Source organism: Ixodes scapularis, unplaced genomic scaffold, assembly GCF_016920785.2.
Source record: "Ixodes scapularis isolate PalLabHiFi unplaced genomic scaffold, ASM1692078v2 PGA_scaffold5__190_contigs__length_132052651, whole genome shotgun sequence".
Lineage (NCBI taxonomy): Eukaryota > Metazoa > Arthropoda > Arachnida > Ixodida > Ixodidae > Ixodes > Ixodes scapularis.
This window is the reverse complement of record NW_024609880.1, coordinates 14,705,562-14,720,011: the sequence shown is the minus strand read 5'-3', so window position 1 is coordinate 14,720,011 and position 14,450 is coordinate 14,705,562. Positions and strand designations below refer to the sequence as shown.

At 47.1% G+C, this 14,450-nt stretch overlaps 1 protein-coding gene across 1 annotated transcript in view; it reads right to left on the bottom strand.

The window, feature by feature from the left end:
• The window catches only part of LOC121045552, a gene marked incomplete at its 5' end in the record, with an annotated part of 39,649 nt that extends 26,435 nt beyond the window's left edge, over positions 1–13,214 (bottom strand). Inside the window, one exon of the mRNA XM_042294030.1 lies at positions 12,666–13,214. Coding sequence (XP_042149964.1) covers positions 12,666–13,214 — 549 coding nt within the window. The remainder of the gene's footprint in view (positions 1–12,665) is intronic.
• Positions 13,215–14,450: the final 1,236 nt, after the last annotated feature.

The window sequence follows — 14,450 nt, the reverse complement described above, 5'->3', positions numbered from 1 at the left end:
GAAAATTTTTCTGGGGGATCACGTGACCCCCCAAGGTCACATTTCCCCCCCCCCCCCCGAGGTCACGCGACCCCCGAGGTAACGTGCCCCCCCTCCCCCCCCCCGAGGTCACGTCAACCTTTCCCACCGAGGCCAGGTGACCCCCCCGGAGCATATTAAAGAATGAGGGGAGGAGGAGGAGAAGGAGGAGGAGGGGGAGGAGGAGGAGGAAGGGTCTACTCTCAACACCTCCTAGAAGACAAGGCCGTAGTGCTCTTCTCGTGACGTCGCAAAGGAAGGCCATCGGGGGCGCGCGTCGAAGCGAATGCAACGCGCGTAGATCGACCGTCGTAACGCGTTTTTAGTCATATACGCGTGTCATATTAGATAAAATGAAAGCTGCAGATAGCAACGCGTCTAGAAAACATTTTATTACACGAGCAAAATATTACACCGCTAAATAATCGGTACGAAATGGCACGAGGTATGCGTACAAGACGTCTATCGAAAAATGTGATTGTTTTAAGTCGAAAACATTGAGTCATGCAATTATTGTTGTAGGAATGCATATTTTATACAGAAATACTTCGACAAAATGGCGAGACACGCAGTGATTTTGAAACAACAAAACAGAACAGTTAAAAATCAGGTAGACATAGTCAACGCGGACAAGGCAAGACAAGCGTTTCTCACGATCATGTAAGCGACGTTATCGCGTGCAGTCACTGAATTCTTGCATCATACCCCGGCCACATGGCAAAATTAATGTAATTTCGATCGAATGACGTTATAGGGTCGACAAATCCGCTTGCGGCGCTCGTATAATCACTCAAGACCGCGAGCTGATTAAATCCTATATCACTGAATGAAAATATATTAACGTTTCCCTGTGGCAGGGGTACTAAACTTACTACTTAGTCTACTAATTTACTTCTCCCTATGGGCTCGAGCTGCCTTAGAACAAAACATAACTTGTTTTGTATATAATAATACTATCACCTTAATACAGTTAAGATTCTAGTATAAACGCGGAAAAGGCAATAAAATAACTTTAGTATAAATAAACACAGAACCACAAACAACTCACTTTCAATAATCACACAAACTTGATTTTCATCTTCCAGTGAATACTAGATTAGCGCGCATATTTACAAATGTCGACGCAACTGCATACGAACAAGGAACAAAATTGCAATTTATCATGCGATTAAAAAAAAAACGATTGCAGCATCTTACTTGCGTTCTACATGAACGAGAAAGCCCGTAAATAAGTTGTTTCTCACCTGTCGATCGTATCCATACGTCCCACAATATCCGTGACGAACACATTTGAATACGAACTCCAAGAAGCCTCTCTCTGTCGAGAGAGAGGTCTATCGATTAGTCGACCAGAGCCTTCGTTGGCTAGTTGTCACACGTCACTCAAACCATAGCAGGACTTGTTTCACAAATGCACGTAAATGCTGTAGTATCAAGCGAACACAAAAAAAAAAAAAAACTACCCGAGACTACGGTGATGACAGAAATACGACGGGAAACAAATCTCAAAAGTACCACACACGAGAGCAGCGGCAACGAAAGGCTTAACGTTGTCGACCCATCTCTTGCTGGTGTGCGCTCCCTGCGACAACGACTGGATTTCTTTTCGGTTTGCTTCCCTTCTGAGATGTCTCAGCGTTCCTTTTCAGACAGTCAGCAGCTCACACACAACGTAAATTTACCAGAATCGGAGCCATGTGGCATCAGCAGCATCGCAGCCGGCCCTTTCGAAAAGTGTGGGGTGCTGCGGAACTGCACGTAGTCCCGCGGTTACGGGAATACTCATAAATATAATTTTGGTACTCTCAACCTTGGTAGCGCGTTATATAATACGTTTATATTATATATATAATAAATTGTACAAGACTGCGCCTTTAAAACGTATATTAATGTCTGATAAACGCGCATGAACGAACACCACCGCGCCGCTTGTCAAGGGACATTGTTTTCACGTCGATAGCGTATTCTCACGTAGTTGCGCCATGGACTTCCTTCCTCCGCCATTATGACGTAACCTCTCAGAGCGCTCTGGCCTTCTTCTCTAGGAGGTGTTGCTACTCTCCTCTCAGTACCCTTCCCTCCTCCTCCTCAAGAGCTGCGCTCCAATTCGGCGTTACAGGGAGTTGTAAACGGCTTTCACTTTTAGAGCACAGCTCTTAGGGGTCCGTTTCCAGCCTGAGCGGCGTCGCCGTCGGCGTCGGCGTAACCGGGGGAAGGTCACGTGACCCCCCTCCCCAAGGTCACGTGCCTCCCCCCCGAGGTCACGTGACCCCCCGCCCGAGGTCACGTGACCCCCTGAGGTCACGTGACCCCTCCCAGGTCACGTGACACCCCGAGGTCACCTGACCCCCAAGGTCACGTGACCCCCCCCTCGAGGTCACCTGACCCCCCTCCCCCGAGATCACGTGACCCCGCCGGGGTCACGTGACTACCCGCAGGTGACGTGACCCCCCTCAGTACCCTTCCCTACTCCTCCTCAAGAGCTGCGCTCCAATTCGGCGTTACAGGGATTTGTAAACGGCTTTCATTTTTTTTAACCTATTGTTGATTTTGCCTTGTGCAGCACACATGTACAGTCAGAGGCACTATGAGGTCAGACAAGGTGAATGCGGGTTGACCAGGAGAAATGCAGCGTGGGGTGCAGCGCTTTCTTTGCACACTGGGAGTGAGGCCACGATGTTCGATCTACAGTCAAACCCGATATTATTGAACCCGGTTCATTTAAACTATTTGTAAATGGACTGGTAGCTGCAATAAAGGTGCAGAGCGACAAATTCAATTACATCGAACGAAAATTGCAGCGCCTCCCATAAACCGATCTGCCAAGATTGCTGTTTAGCTCTGCAAGCTGGCTTTCCCCCAGGAAAGAGAATAATCCTTGGGGGAAAGCCAGCTTGCAGAGAAAGCTGGCTTTTTTCTTTTGGGCGGCCGCGTCCACCGCCCAGGATGAAAGAAAAAAATCTCTTTTGCGGGGGGAGAGGGTGAGCCGGTAAACGAAGTAGCGGCCACTAAATAGCTGCGGTCAGCGTCCCCTATGACGTACAGATGCCCCTTCGAGCGTAAACTACTTTTCGAAATGTGGCGTGCTTGTTCGTTGTCAAATTCATTAAAACGTTTATAGAGAATTGCCCGTTATAGCGAAGTGGTAGACGGTTTTTTGAGAGTTCGATATAGTCGGGTTTGACTGTATTATGTTACCCACAGGTAGGGGAAAACAAATTGAATGCGGGAGGGCGGGCCGAGTGATAAATTGACTGATTATCAGGCTGGACACGACAGAACTTCTTTGTTTTGCTGTTGTAGTTGAGAGTTTAAATTTTTAAGTTTTTTGTGAATAACTGCTCTTGTATTTCTTTTTAACCACTGCAGGTTTTATCATGCAATACCACCTTGCCCAAGCCATCACTTTAACCATCCAGATGCGCTGGCGAAAACGGCATGGAAGAAAAGAGCCATGGACAGCCCTGCCTGCAAGGGAATATGTGCGAGTGGTGCGTGTTGGGAAAAAATAAAATAGTAAGTTTCATTCTTTTCGTCTGTAGTTTTGTTTCATGGCAGAATGAACACCTAAACTTTCGAAAAATAGGTATTCTTTTTGCACAATTTGCTAGCTGTTGTCATCAGCGGTCCTTTCTGCATCTAAATGATATTGTGCATGCATGACCAGGTCACCCCAGAAGACACTAGAACCGCCGGGTCACATCAGAACACACTTGACAGGGTCTCGTCAGGACAATAGAACACGTCAAGACACTAGAACACGCCAAGACACTAGAACATGCCAAAGACACTAGAACACGCCAAGACACCAGAACACGCCAAGACACCAGAACACGCCAAGACCCGCGTCTGAATTTCTGATCTGGTGTAAACGTCAGATACACACCACACCCGGGCTGGTGGATTTTTCAATAGGGATTGTAAGGTGACACATCAGTCCCTGAAGATGTGGCCTATGTCTACTGATCTCAATGACAATTGCTGGATCGCGCATCCCTGCTTGTTCGCCGCAGCGCGAGTGCGGCCACCGGATGACCATATCTTGCATGGTAATTTTTGTTCGTCTTGCTAGCGTTTTGCAGCGGTTTTCCGGCGTGCTATAGACACGTTTTCTACTCCTTTGTTGTCATTCGCCGAAGACTTTCTTTAAGATCCGGGGTAAGGCGTGATACTTGCCATTGAGAACACGTGGACATTTTTACGAAAGCGCAGTGCCGCAGGAAAAATACATAACTCGTCGAAAGCAAGTTTCGCCGCTCTGGCGGAGTGTTCAAAGCTTTCTCGGCACGCCGAATTGCTGTGTCTCTGGGCCTTCGCACGCTCGATACCGTTCAAGAATCAACGCCGTGTGAATTTATTTTGCGAGTGGAATGTGCGTGAAGCCGCATATGCCTCTCGATCAGCGTCTTTCTTTACCCTGACGACTGTACCCAGACAACGCAAAGACATCCTATGCACATCCTCAGGATGTCGAAGTCGGGATGATTCGACATCCTCAGGTAGTCCCCAGCTCATCCTCAAGCAGTCCAACCAGGATCCATTTGTCTATCCATTGCACATCCTCCGTATGTCCTGGGAAGGCCCCCTCAGGACATTTTTCGTTCATTCTCAGGACATATGCTGATGGTTGCTTTTGTTATTTAAATGTGTAATTTGATGCATATGTGCAAGCATATAACCAGAATAAGGGACAGAAATAATTTAATTGTGCTTGAGGTTTTAGAACACAAGCACAAGGGACAAACGAAACCAAGCAGGTACGTACAGCATTCAGCTAACAAATACTTCGACTTTTCTGCATAATCCTCATACCCTTCTTTTTTTTCTGAGGGATGGTGTGAAGACCACGCCAAAAGAGTTGGCATAATTGTGAGTTGAAGGACGTCCATGTCTGTCTTGCTTTTCTGTTTGTCCCTGTACTTGCGTTTAAAAACCTCAGGCACATTTAAATTACTTCTTTCACTCAATTCTGGTTACATGCTCAAGAATGCTAACTAATATGCCCTCATGCTTTCAGAATATCCAAGAGAGGACGTTTCGGTTTAGAAGCGTATAATCTGCAGTTAATATACGAGCATATAGCCACAATTAAGCTGTGTGTGATTTTGCAAATGCACGCACGAATGACTAAAAATGACTAAACATAAATTTTATTTTCAGGAACAGGAATATAATTCTAAAAGATTTTCCAGCCTTGAGGAAGACTAAAAACTATGAAAAAGATATCACAAAAAAACATATCCCGAGAGTAGAAACTTCAGACTTGTATGTCGTTTCACACAGCTCAATCCTCAGTCAGAGAAGCGCCCTGGAAACAAGATATCTGACAATTATGAGTCCGAAGCTACTGCATCAGAAAATAACCTTCACGTTCCCATTTACTTTAAATGCATACCAATCCATGCAGGAGACACACAGAGGTTATCTCGATGAAAACGACATGATTGAATGTTTCTCAAGAGGCCCTAAAACTTATTGGAGGATTTGTGCACAAATAAATATTTCAAAAACTAATTCACCTTTGTTAATTGGCCACAAAAACTGCAACAAAAATATTCCAAATTGTTCCATGCAATGTTCCGTGCTTTGCACTCTGGGAACCAGTTGGCCACGGGACAGTGTGCCATGGTTTGGGTTTCAATCGAGCAGCCCGTTTCTGCTCATGCGGCGAACCACTTGCAATTTCAAGGCTGCTGAAGTTGCCTTCACGTGCATGACGATGTGCTTTCGAACTATTATTCTACATTTGCCTACTTTTGCGCCAAATTTGACACGTCGGAAACCAGTAAAATGGTGCCCAGCATTTTTTTTTTTTGGTATCGCTCGTCAACACCTACAGTATTGTACACTTGTGGGAGGTTGGAGCAATTAAAACACAAGCAGCGTGTCCCGTCACGAATCTCATGACATGATGAGCAAAGAAAAATTGGAAAACGAAACCGAAACTAAGTGGCCAACTGGTAACCAGAGGGCATTTCGTGACACTTCACCATCAGGGGCGCTTTGATTCAGGAAAAGGTTTTAAGGTAGATTTAATAAAGTCATTGGGTTTTAGAGACAGCGAACAAAGAGTGGACTTCAAGAAAGTAGAGATTACCAAGCAAAGATGAAGTGAATGGTGGCAGAAAGCAAGAGAAAACTTGGTATTTTCTATTAACTGATGGCAAGGGGGTTTTATGGGGGGGGGGGGGCAAGTTTGTCTGCTTCTTGCGCAGGGGGTAGCGGTGACGTCAGAACGCCGAGTCCTGATTGGCTGATCGCGACCCCTATCTGAGCGTCGTCTGCTCCTTTGCAACGTCGTCTGCGTCTGTCTTACCTTTCCTGCGACTTTCGGAAGTGCAGGTCTCTACGAGCGAGCTCGACTTCGCCTTTCAGAGAGGGCAGACGAAATAACTCGAGGGGTACGTTGCTTTTGTCTAAAAATTAGCAGACGCGCATCAAGGAGAGAAGTCGCAGGACTCACTGGCGAGGTGTCCCGAGGCGCCGAGGTTTGTTTGCTAAGAACCGAGAGGTGAGGGTAGTTAGCGTCCGCAAGTTCGCTCCCAAATACGTTTTCCCTCCTTTAGTGTGCGGCGAGACTCCTCTCTCTTTAACGGCGCCGGCGGGTTGGCGCGGTTCGCGCGGTTAAGGCTGCGGTACCACGGCGGCCATCTTGAACAAAACATTAGTTGAACCACCAGGGCGGCGTTGGCTGTCCGTATGAGCAAATGCTGCAAAACCTGCGCGCCAATTTCGAAACCCTTTTTCCCGTCGCTTGCGACCTTGAGTTTCCTTCTCCACTCTTACGCCCCTCCTTTCACGTGTTCACCCTCTGGCGCGTCGCGCCCACGTTCATTGTTGGGAGGACAATGTACCGGATAATCCCCAACTTGAGGCCCCCTGCCCCAAATTGTCCGGCTGCCAAGTGATTTGAGCGAGATGGGGTTTTGAAGCGGTATGGAAAAGTGGGACCGTCAATTTTGAACTATGCCTTTTCGATACTGCATAAGTTGTGTACGGGGCTGGCCAAGGCACGGGCGCGAGGACGTAACTGTATACAATGCTTGGGTTGTATACGCGCGCAGAAATGGTAGGACGCGCTTTCTGAAATCACACGCCTACTTTCCGCAGCGTTGCAATCCTACGAGTAAAACACAGTACATCTTCGGACTGTGCGTGAGTTGATGCCGGCCGTACGAAAGACACACCTCGCGCTTCCTGTCACTACTGCCGCTGCTTGCACGCACTGCCGATTGGCGGTCCTTTCTTTATTTTGTTTCTTCGCTCTTTTGAAAATACTGAAACTAATATTTTCTCAGACCCTGCTCATCGTACCTCTGCACTACAGTTGTGTAAACACATTGTGATGTAATTTGAGATATGGGACGGAGTGTCGACATTCTTATTTCGTGTGTAATGCCGGCATAATATTCCGTTGCTGCCAGAGGGTCAAAATAATGGTAGGGTCGGCAGCAAAAACTATTTCAATGACCGAATTATGATCAAACACCAGTAAGAACATAAAAAAGAAATCACATGGGGACAATAAAAATATTGCTACAAGAGGATGGTGCGCGGGGCACAAACAATATTCGGAGTGACGTTGAGGGAACGCGACAAGCCAGATCTTTCCTGATGGCAGCCGTAAAAGTTGATCTGGTGCCTCGTTTTGATCGGCTTTGCACGGAAACTCGTCGACTACCGACTACCTTGTCAGTGGTAAACATAGTGAACATGAACTGGATGATTTTTTTTTTTTGTTTTTGTTTCTGTAGTTAAATGAGAGTATGGAAATATGAGACGTCCGCTGACGCTTGCGTCGGCTAACGGAACCTCAATCGCCGAACGCGGCCGATGTCATGGGCGTATACAAATACATCAAGTCGTCTGGGCGGGAGCAGTTGAAGCGCCGCACTTTTTTGGCCGGTCAGTAGAGACTCCGCGAATTCTGACTCGAGGCTACTCTGTGCGGAGGGAGCCGCTACTGAGCGCGACCAATCGGAAACCAAGGATGGCTGAAATTTCCTAATTGCCATGAGATTTGCAAATTCGTTCTTCCCGTCGTAGTAAATTCGTCCGAATCGCTATTCCATTTACTAATCGATTATTTGGATGAAAAGATATATTTCAAAATTCGTACGTGGCTCACCAAATGGCAATAAAATTGGTATAGGATTTCAAACCTATATAGTGTCACCCTAATTTACAAACTTGTTTCACTTGAAATTAGAGTTCACGCGCAAGCGAGCTGGTGGAAGCCTATACTAAAAAGGCCAGAAACAAGAGAAACAAAAAATAAATAAATAAGAGCGGGATAACCGCAACACAGTCTCAAATCACAGCTGAAAATGGTTACTTGGTAAGTGTAAATGTCCAGACATTGTATTAGTAAATTATATATATATATATATTGTCAGGAAGACAGAAGCTCAACGACCGCTTTCAGTGATGATTATATTCGAACTGGCCCGCGGTTGCGAGCACGGGCCACACGAGCTATCGGTGATGACGATGATGGGGTAGATATGACGATGCCCGATGACGACGATGATGGTCTTCATCACATTACCCCCCTCCTCGGGGGGGGGGGGGGGGGTGGGAGCTATTGCAGTGGTGGGTGGTATGGTTTCAAGCGGTTCACGTGTAGAACTTCCGAAGGTCGACGGCGGCCATCCGAGGAGGAAGAAATGGGCTCAGCGAGGTAGGAGACAGGTGATGTTTTCTCGGTGATTCGATAGGGACCGATGTACTTGTGGAGGAACTTGTCCACTCGGCCAGGTTGTCGGGCTGGTGTCCAAACCCACACAAGGTCCCCAGGGGAGTAAGAAGTGTTCGTGTGGTGCTTGTCATAGCGGTCCTTGGTGACCTGTTGATGCCGCGACGTGCGGAGCTGCGCGAGCTGGCGGCATTCTTCGGCGCCAAAGATGAAGTTATCTAGGAGTTCACTTTGATTGTTGATTGAAGGAGCGACAGGAAAGATGGTGTCCATTGTGCATGATGCTTCGCGTCCGTACACTAAATGGAAAGGGGAGTAGCCCGTGGTAGACTGGAGGGCAGTATTATAGGCAAAAGTTACGAACGGGAGTACAGTGTCCCAGTTCGTATGGTCGGGGGAAACATACATGGATATCATGTCTGCAAGGGTCTTGTGAAAACGTTCGGTTAAACCGTTTGTCTGTGGATGATATGATGATGTTGTTTTATGAATTACGTTACAGGCTTTCAGAATAGCTGTAAGTGTACTCGAAAGAAACTGCCGTCCTCGGTCGCTTAAGAGGACTTGTGGCGCACCATGACGTAGAAGTATGGTGTGTACAAAGAATTGAGCAATTTCTTCAGATGTCGCAGAGGTAAGCGCGGCAGTCTCGGCGCAACGGCCGTGACTATCCACCGATGACCATGAGAAGAAACGGGGAACGGACCGAACAAATCGATTCCCACTCGTTCGAAAGGCGCACTGGGGCAAACTAATGGTTGCAGCAAACCAGCAGGGGCAGTGGTTGGACGTTTTCTACGCTGGCATTTCAAGCAGGACTGAACATATTTAAAAACAGTTGTCTGAAGCTGCGGCCAGAAGTAGCGTTGCCTAATGCGAGCGTATGTTTTGTTAAACCCCATGTGTCCTGAAGTAGGGTCATCATGAAAAGATCGAAGAATGTCAGTGCGCATATTGCGAGGAACTACGAGAAGCCAGCGGTGTCCTGAAGGGGAAAAGTTGTGCCGGTAGAGTATACCATCTTGGAGAGAGAAGTTCTGTAACTCTTTTCGGAACTTTTTGTGAACGAAGTTATTCGGTTTCTTAAGGTGGTCTATGATGCCTTTGATCCATGGGTCTTCGGATTGCTCATGTGTAATAGAGTCAAAATGGAGTGCTGAGACATCAAAAACGTCATCCATGTTTTCAAGCCGTTCATCTGGTTTGTCTACTGGACATCGAGATAGGCTGTCAGCGTCTGTATGTTTGCGCCCAGATTTGTATACTACTGTGTAGTTGTATTCCTGAAGCGCAAGCGTCCATCGACCAAGTCTGCCAGTGAGATCTTTCAAGGAAGAAAGCCAACATAACGCGTGGTGATCGGTCACAATAGTAAAATGTCTTCCGTAAAGATATGGCCGGAATTTGTTAATGGCCCAAACGACAGCTAGGCATTCTTTCTCGGTTATAGTGTAATTCTGTTCGGCGGCGGAGAGCATTCGGCTCGCATAGGCCACAACATATTCTTTTAGTGTGTTCGGATCGCTCTGCAATAGAACAACACCAAGGCCATATCCACTGGCGTCGGTGTGCAACTCTGTAGGGGCAGAGTCATTAAAGTGGCCCAGGATTGGATCGGACTGGAGAGTGGCTTTGAGAGAGTGAAATGAGTCTCGACATTCAGGGGACCAGATGAATGGTGCATTGGCCTGTAACAACCGTGTAAGTGGGGCAGCCAGTTGGGCGAAGTGAGGTACAAAACGGCGAAAATACGAGCAGAGTCCTAGGAAACTACGAAGTTGTTTGATATTAAGAGGAACAGGAAATTCGTTTACTGCCTTGAGCTTGTCTGGGTCGGGCCGAATGCCATCTTTATCTACTAAATGCCCAAGGATCTTAATTTGTCGAGAGGCAAAGCGGCACTTTTTTGTGTTGAGTAGGAGGTTAGCTTTTGTGAGACAAACGAACACTTCGGAGAGGCGAAGGAGATGGTCGTTAAACGTACGAGAAAAAATAATAATGTCATCAAGGTAGCAAAGGCATATGTGCCATTTAAGGCCACGGAGAACGTTATCTATCATGCGCTCAAATGTTGCCGGCGCATTGCAAGGGCCAAAAGGCATCACGTTGAATTCAAAAAGACCGTCAGTTGTAATGAAAGCTGTTTTTTCTTTGTCTTCTTCCTTCATTGGTATTTGCCAGTAGCCGGTCTTTAAATCCAGGGATGAAAAATATTCGGCTCCTTGTAGGGTGTCTAATGTGTCATCAATCCGTGGTAAAGGGTATACGTCCTTGCGAGTGATCTTATTGAGTCTACGGTAATCAACGCAGAAACGTATGCTGCCGTCCTTCTTTTTTACAAGGACTACTGGTGAAGACCAGGGGCTCGAGGATTGACGGATGATCCCCTTACGCAGCATTTCTGACACCTCTTGGTCAATAATACGGCGTTCTGAAGGAGACACGCGATATGGGCGTTGGTGAACTATTTCTCCAGGAGGCGTATTGATCGTATGTGCTACCGAGTTTGTTGTGCTTGTGAAGGACGTGTAAACGTCAAAGAACGATTGGAAACGAGTTAATAAATTAATTAATTGCTTTTTATGAACCTCTCCCAGGTCAGAGTTAGTGGCATTCAAAAGTATTTGGTTGGATATAACAGGCAACGTTGAAGGGTCAAAATGATGTGTTGATTCGAGCGAAGCAAGTTCCAAAGAATTATGTGGTTCGATACTTGCGACGACTGTGTCCTTTACGAAAAGAAGTGGCTGGTGTGTAACGTTACATACAGGGAGTACTGTCTTGCCATCGGTAAGTTTAGATAGGGCATAGGGTACGATGAACCCGTGCGATAGCAAGACGGTAGATAGAGGAGTTACTAGAAAAGTCCCCGAAAGGCTTGGTTCGCTCGAAAAATTTATCAGGAAAGATGCTAGCGGAGGAATGACAGTATCCTCACGAGCCCGTAATTTGGTTTCAACGATTATGGAATCAGACTCGCGGTTATTTGAATCCCCCAAACTGACGCCTTTGCAATTAATGACAGCTTCAGCAGATTGAAGAAAATCCCAGCCTAGAATCAGGTCGTGTGTGCAAGACGACAAAACCATGAACTGAATGGTGTGGCACGTACCTTGTATGAAAACGCGAGCCGTGCACTGAGCGGTGGGATGAATGATGTCTGTGGACGCCGCCCGTAATGAACAACCATGTAGGGGTGTTCTAACTTTGTGAAGACGTAAGCAAATGTCCTCTTTTATCACGGAAGTAGCCGCCCCTGTGTCAACTAAAGCGTACAGGAGTAAGCCGTCGAAATGTACCTCGATGAGATTGGATGGGTCAGAGGGAGGATGATGAAGACTCTCCCGTGACGCAGTTGCTCCTCCAACAACTGCGGAACCTAGTTTCCCGTATTGGGCCGCGCGTCTCTCCTCGAGATCATGGGTGAGAAAGAGCGAGGATACGGAGATGGGGAGCGGCGCCGTGGAGCTTCTGGACGACGCGCTGGATAGGGATCCGGGGGTGGAGACTGATCCCGCGGCTGGTTCCAATGCCCTCTGTTGTTTCGCTCTCGACTGTAGTAGTCGCGGGTTTCGTAGTCCTGTTGTCTTCTTCGGCAAACTCGTGCCACGTGGCCGGTAATCCCACAATAATGGCAGATTGGACGCGGCCGATATCCCCAGGATCCGTAGTTGGGATAAGTGGGGCGGCTGCTCCAAGGGGGTAAAGGACCCCTGTTAAAAGCAGGCGAGATAGAAGCCAGAGCAGGAAGGTCCGGAATCAGTTGAGGAACTCCCGAACGAGAAGTTTCATCAGAAGTTCGAAGTCCATCGGTGACATTAGGGGAAGTCTCTTTTGGTGTGACGACAGAAGCAATCTCCTGTTGGATAATGCGGCGCAACCCGCTGTCGTCGCTCTCAATCGTCTGGTGGCTTGCAGCAGGTCGGAGAAAATGTGAAAGTTCATCTCGTACAATTTTCTGTATCATTTGCTTCAGGGTATCGGTCGATAAAGAAGGCATGGTAATTGATGAGCCGTCATGCAGTGCTCGAACCTGAAGACGGGAGTTGCGGGCCTCATCCAGCCTTTGGCAATGCGTGGTGATGTCCTTAACAGTCGTGGGATTTTGCACAAGAAGGACGTTAAATGCCTCTTCTGAGATCCCTTTCATTACATGGCGGACTCGGTCGGCCTCCGACATGTCCTTGTCGCAACGGCGGCAAAGTGCGAGGACATCCTCGATGTAGGAAGTATACGTCTCGCCAGAAGATTGAATTCGTGCTGCCAACTTTCGTTCAGCTACAGCTTTACGATTGGCGGGTTTGCCGAAGATTTCGGCTAGCTGGGTTTTGAATAGCAGCCATGTCACGATTTCATCTTCATGGTTGGTGAACCAGATCTTGGCCACATCGGAGAGATAAAAAATAGCATTCCGCAGTTTCGCCTGGTCGTCCCACTTGTTATAAAGACTCACTCGCTCGTAGACGTCCAGCCAGTCCTCCACGTCGTCCTCTCGGAGTCCGGCAAAGGTTTTGGGATGTCGGAGCTGGCTGGGGGCAGGGCTGACTGCAGCTGCAGAGGCACCGGAGGAGGATTGGCCACTGCTGGTCATTGTCACTATTCGCCTTCTGGGACGAAGCTCCAGAGTGATGGAACGTCGCTACTGGGATCGTGACCCCGCACCTCCACCAATAATGTCAGGAAGACAGAAGCTCAACGACCGCTTTCAGTGATGATTATATTCGAACTGGCCCGCGGTTGCGAGCACGGGCCACACGAGCTATCGGTGATGACGATGATGGGGTAGATATGACGATGCCCGATGACGACGATGATGGTCTTCATCACAATATATATATATATATATAAAGTCAAAAATGCGTACTGTCGGAGTTATTAATTCGAAGTTTATTCCGACGTTTCGAGCGGGGACCGTTCTTCATTAGGTGATGAAGAGTGGTCCCCGCTCGAAACGTCGTAGTAAACTTCGAATTAGTACCTCTGACAGTACGCATTTTTGCCTCTGTGTATATTTATATATATATATATATATATATATATATATATATATATATATATATATAGAGAGAGAGAGAGAGAGAGAGAGAGAGAGATAGGTAGATAGATATTTTTCACTATTTGCTGACGGCCGAAACCAACTATGCAACACAAGTTTCGCTAAAGGCTACCGTTATTTACAATATATGACGAGCGTAGTTATTATATCTGCAATAATTTGATAGCAGAAACATAATTCGATCAAGCTACTTGATGAGTTGGCGTTCAATGAAGCGGTGTTCGATGAAATGTCCACTATTCGATGAAACGCCAATCAGTAAAACAGAGCTTCATCGGACGAAGATGCCTAGCTGTTGTGATCCGCAATATTTCGCGCAAAAACGAAAGACACCAGAATAAACAACAAGTAAAACCACAGAGCTGCCCCGCCTCATATCACCCTCAGTTGGGGCTCGACTGACACATTGCGCCGATCAAGCATCACCAACAGCTCAACACCTAAACGCCACGGCGTTCACTATCTTTGTTTGGGTGATTCCACCCACTAATATAACAACTCATACAATGCGCCGTGATAAAGTGCTTTTTGTCTTTGTGTATGTGTTTTCGTGACATTTAACCTCTGTTTGAATTCTGACTAAGAATGAAACCATGTATACCGAAACATCGATAGTGGTCTCTATTTTTAGCAACGCTCGCACACGTCTTGTCTTTGACGCAGTGGCATTCTCATCTCCCA